At 40.1% G+C, this 5,394-nt stretch overlaps 1 protein-coding gene across 1 annotated transcript; it reads left to right on the plus strand.

Annotated features, from left to right (window-relative positions):
• Positions 1-396: 396 nt before the first annotated feature.
• LOC141619015 (uncharacterized) lies at positions 397-2,355 on the plus strand. Its single transcript, XM_074436057.1, has 3 exons — positions 397-806; positions 897-1,366; positions 1,508-2,355. The coding sequence occupies exons 1-3, from the start codon at positions 397-399 to the stop codon at positions 2,353-2,355; spliced, it is 1,728 nt and encodes a 575-aa protein (XP_074292158.1).
• Positions 2,356-5,394: the final 3,039 nt, after the last annotated feature.

A 5,394-nucleotide genomic window follows, 5' to 3' on the forward strand; every position in this document is an offset into this window, starting at 1 on the left:
AGAGTTCAATACATACTCCGTTTCGTCGCGAAGTTGACGATGATTTGTGAGCCGATCTTTAAGAAACTGAAGGCCGGAGAACACGTTATGTGGGATGACCAGTGTCAGGCTGCATTCGATAAGATAAAGGAAGTGTTGTCTTCTCCACCAGTTTTAAGCCCACCAGTAGCCGGGCTGCGGTTATCACTGTATCTAACTGTTACAGATACAGCAATGGGGGCTATGTTAGCCTAACTAGTTGACAAAGAAGAAAGGGCTATTTACTACATCAGTAAAAAGTTCTTAGACTATGAAGTAAAGTATACACCTCTTTAAAAGACGTGTTTGTCCCTAGTCTGGGTGACGAAGAAATTAAGACATTACATGCTTAGTTACAGTGTGAGTGTCTACTCCAAAATGGATCCGATCAAGTACTTGTTTGGAAAACCAGTGCTAAATGGAAGAATGTCGAGATGTACCCTCATGTTATCAGAGTTTGATCTCAAGTATGTACCTTTGAAGGTGATCAAGGGAATGGGAGTTGTCGATTTCCTCGCCGACAATCCAATCAAAGAAATAGAAGTCATTGACACTCGGTCATTTCCCGACGAAGATGTTGTTCACGTCGAGAATGACGTATGGGATTTATATTTCAACGGAGCATCGAACTATATGGGATATGGAGTGGGCATTCTTCTTATCTTGCCAACAAGTGAACACGCGCTCATGTCCAATAAGCTGGATTTCAATGTCACGAACAACGCCGCTGAATATGAAGCATGTTTGCTTGATTTACGCAATGATCTTCAATTGGGTGTGAAGAAGTTGTTAGTACATGGAGACTCGTCCCTTGTGATCAATCAAGTGGATGAGTCATGGAAAATTAAGACCCAAAGTTTGGCCCTATATTAAACCAGAATCAAAGAATTGGAAAAGTACTTCGAGGATATTCGATATGTTCACCTCTCGAGAGAGGAAAATCAATTTGCAGTTGTGTTGTCCAAACTAGCTGCCCTAATCAACAATCCCGACCACATCGACAATATGCCAATATGTGTCGAACGAAGATCATCACCTGCTTATGTGAATGCGATCGATGATGCCGAGGAAGGTGAAACTGAACCTTGGTACACAACCATTTTAAAATTCAAGGAAAAAGGAGAGTATCCTCCCGACCTTGACACGTGTGGGAAGCGCGCTTTGCGAATGTCATCCGCCCAATTCATCTGCACCGATGATGGGCAATTGTACAAGAAGACGGTTCAAGGTGTTTTGTTGCGATGCATCGATAAACCGACAACTGAAAAGGATATGAAGGAAGTCCATGACGGTGAATATGGGACACACATGAATGCCCACATGTTAGTCCATAAGATCATAAGGCTTGGTTATTATTGGAAAATGATGGAAACAGATTGTTGAAAGTATGTCAGGCACTGTCACAATTGTCAGATATTCACAAATGTGCAGCAAGTGGCACCTTCTATGTTATACACCATGACGTCATCCTGGCCATTTTCATCCTGAGGAATCGACATCATTGGAAAAGTAAACCCATCAGAAACTGGAGGGCACTGTTTTATCCTTGTTGCAATTGACTACTTCACGAAGTGGGTGGAGGCTAAGTCTTACCAAGTGCTAAAAGTGAAGAAAGTAGCACATTTCATTCAGAATGACATCATTTGCCGGTACGGAGTACCACATGAGTTCATCAGCGATCATGGAGCCCATTTTCAAGTTGAGGCTGCAGTTATAAATGAAAAGCATAAAAGAAAACATCAGAAGTCATCACCATACCGACCACAGACGAATGGTGCGGTAGAGGCTGCTAATAAAACAGTTACATTCATTTTAAGGAAAATGTCTTACAATTATACAGAGTGGCTTGAGAAGATACCCTTCGCATTACGGGGGTATAGAACTTCAATCAGAACAGCCACGGGAGCAGCCCCGTATTGCTTGGTATATGGAATGGAAGCGGTTCAACCAGTTGAGCTGGAAGTACCATCCCTAAGGATCCTACTAAAAAGCCGGGTTCCTGAAGCAGATTGGGTTCAAGCAAGATATGATTCACTCGTTATGCTCAATGAGCGGTGTTTGAACGCCTTATACCACGTCCAACTCGACCAGAAAAGGATAGAAAGAGCTTTCAACAAAAAGGTGAAACCAAGGGGAATTAGTGAGGGTGATCTGGTTCTCAAGTTGGTTAGAGCTTTGTTACCTATCAACCCGAGGGGTAAGTTTAAACCAAATTGGGCAGGCCCTTATTTGGTAAAGAAAATTTTGTCAGGAGGCGCTGTTCGATTAACAGATTTGGATAGGAATGACTACACAAATCCTGTGAATTTGGACCAGCTGAAGGAATTCTATCCTTGATGACCTCAGTCTCAAATGTTATGAAATAATTTTTTAGTTGCAAATATTTTTAGAATAAGTTGTGAGTTGTTTGTCAACACTGTATGGAATATTTTATGTGAGAACTACGGACTCGGTTTGATTCTATTGCAAAGCAGATACATAGGCAACTCTTAGTTAAGAGTACAACCGAAACATGTAAAAAAAAATGAAATTTTTGATGGAGAAAACCGGGGATTTCTAATAAATAATAAGTTTTTATTTATTCTAAAGTCCGGGCGAAGCCCATCACACACAACTAAAGGAAAGCACACAAACAATATTAGTAATAGTAGATAGTAATGTCGAACACTACTCTTTGCTACCCTCAGCCGGGCCGCACGCCCCACCACGAGGAGACGAAGTCTCGCCCATCATCACTCTGGCTCTTTTCTTCGGAGGAATCGTCAATTCTTCACAAGGGCCTAGTCTGTCTTTCAGAGTAGGTCGAGGACCAAGTCTTTCTGCAAGTGTCAGCCCACTTTTATTCCTCGGGCCTAACCTCTTCCTGTAACATTCCGTTTGATGTTTATGGGTGTCTTGATATTTGATTTTCTAGTGGATAATATGTTAGTGTGACAAAGCTAACGACATTTGTGGATGGTATTTAGAAGTGTATGGAGTTAGTGTCGAGAGACTATAATGTGGTGGATACGATATTTTGAGCCATGTTTTGGAGGTAGGCACAGTTGGTGGATTTGGTGTTAAGAGTTCATGTGTTATAGGTTGGGTTGAACTTCGGGGACGAAGTTCTTTTTAAGGAGGGAAGACTGCAATACTACTGATGTGACCATAATTAGAGCATATTTAGTCCTCAAATTAGCCTTGTTCCCATGATTTTTAGTGCATATTTGGGTCATTTATTGTCTTTAGTTCTTTGTTTTGCATTTTCTTTGAGGTTTTGTGTCCTTGGTAGGAAAGGAGTGCAAACCTTGCATTTTCATGGTAAAACGAGACTAAATTAATTGAATTCAATGACCAAGCATCAAGGAGAGACAAGAGTAGAAGGCCTTTGTACATACTATAGTAGATGGGCAATGATGAGGAAAGATCCTTGCATCCCCGAGGAAATCCCCAAGGATTTTATGAATAAAAGGGAAGAAAAGAAGAAGAAAAGTGACTGTCTAGCAATCCGTGCGGATTGTCCTGAAGACGCCCGTCTTCCACCTTCACAATCCGTGCGTATTCACTCCAAGACGCCCGGGCAGCAACCTTAGAAGACGCCCATCTTCTTCCCAAGACGCCCGGGCAAAGACTCTCGAATCCGGCCGTCCCGTGCCTAAGACGCACGGATTCCAAGGCAGCACAATTCCGTTTCTTCAAGCTTCAAGAAAGATGCCCATCCTTCCAAAAATACCGGCGTTTCCCTAAGTAGGGACTTAATCGTCATTTAAGCCCTTAGTTAACCCTAATTCCTACACCTAATCCCCACTATAAATACCCCATTAGTCTAATTAGAAGAGGATGTTCTTCTTATCAATCTCTAGTGTAGTTAATATCAATCAAATCTCTCTTTAATTTTGTAATCAACAATTAATCAAGTTTTAATACAAGTTTTATTTCCTTAATCTCTCTTTTGTTCATCCTTTATTTTGGGTAATTGAAGATTATTTGGGTTATTATTGGGAGATTGACAACCTCTCAATCAAGCATCAAGTACTTCTTTTATTCTTTGCTTTATTATTGGAATCATTAGTAGGTATAATTCTCTTAATCCCTTTTTAATTATTTGCTAATTATTTTCATTTATTCATCATGTTTCACTTTGTTGGTAAGATTGACAACCTTGCTAGCATGTTCAACATGATAATGAGTGAGTAGTTCCATAGCTAGGGTTAATGGGTAATTAGGGGAAACCAACATGGAGAATGATTCATGCTTAAATTAATATGCTTTCATGGTTTATTTGCTTGCTTGTTATGATCTTAACTTATGCACATGTTATGTTTGATGAAATGCGAGCCTATGAATCCTTGCATTTTTTACCCATCACCTATCTTTTCAATGAGACTTGTAAGACATAAACCAACTCGAGTCTCATTAGACCATGCATGTTGTTGAGTAGGGAAGACTAAGTCGACTTTTAGGTGTTGTACAATCTAATCGATTCGGCTCCGGGACCCAAACTTTCCTAGGATTCTAAGAGATAACCCAACTCAATCCATCACAACAATAATTACTTGCTTATAATTTGAGAACATGTTTGTATGATCAATTCCCATGAATCCCCTATGACCCCATGATACCCTAGTGCTTTTTATCAATTGTTTACAACTCTTTTCAATTCATCTTGCTTGTTTACTTTCATTACTATTTAGTTTAGTGACCTTCTACATCAACCCAAATTGTGACACCCCTAAGACACCGCTAGTTGCAATAGAAATCACATCTCAATTCCCGTCCCTTGGGATCCGACCTTTACTTGCCTCTTTACTAATTGTAGAGTTGTTTGTGAAGCTATAAATTGTGTTTTGGTCTAGGTGCTCCTAACGACAAGTTACCGAAAAGATTTAGTCCACATCAAAAATGGCGCCGTTGCTGGGGACGGTATTAACTTGATTTAGATTTTCTTATATTATTATTAGTTGTGTCTTTCTTTGCCTTGGGGAAGTAAAACTCCTCAAGGTTTGTTCTAATTGTTTTCAAGTTGTTTGATATTTTGCAAGATGGACCTTATAGATTGTTTCGTAGAGGACCACTTAAGTATACCTTTCTTCAAAGATCCCATGCAAGCATTGGAAGCCTTGGAAGCAAGTGAGGCTAAAAATATGTATTGTGAATTGAAGGTAGATCTTTTTGAGGCCGCTCTAGCTAACAAAGAACTTACTCATGCACAATCCGAATTAGTGCATAACATCCTTGTGGAAGTATCTCAACCTATAGAAGATGAGCAATCCATCCTAGAAGACATCTTACAAGCTCAAGAGCAAGAGGAATCCATCATGGAATTCGAATGTGATGAGCTTGATGAGAATGAAGAACAAGTTGAATACGCTATGAGAATGGAATGCCTAATGGAGA

Source organism: Silene latifolia, chromosome X (genome assembly GCF_048544455.1).
Source record: "Silene latifolia isolate original U9 population chromosome X, ASM4854445v1, whole genome shotgun sequence".
NCBI lineage: Eukaryota > Viridiplantae > Streptophyta > Magnoliopsida > Caryophyllales > Caryophyllaceae > Silene > Silene latifolia.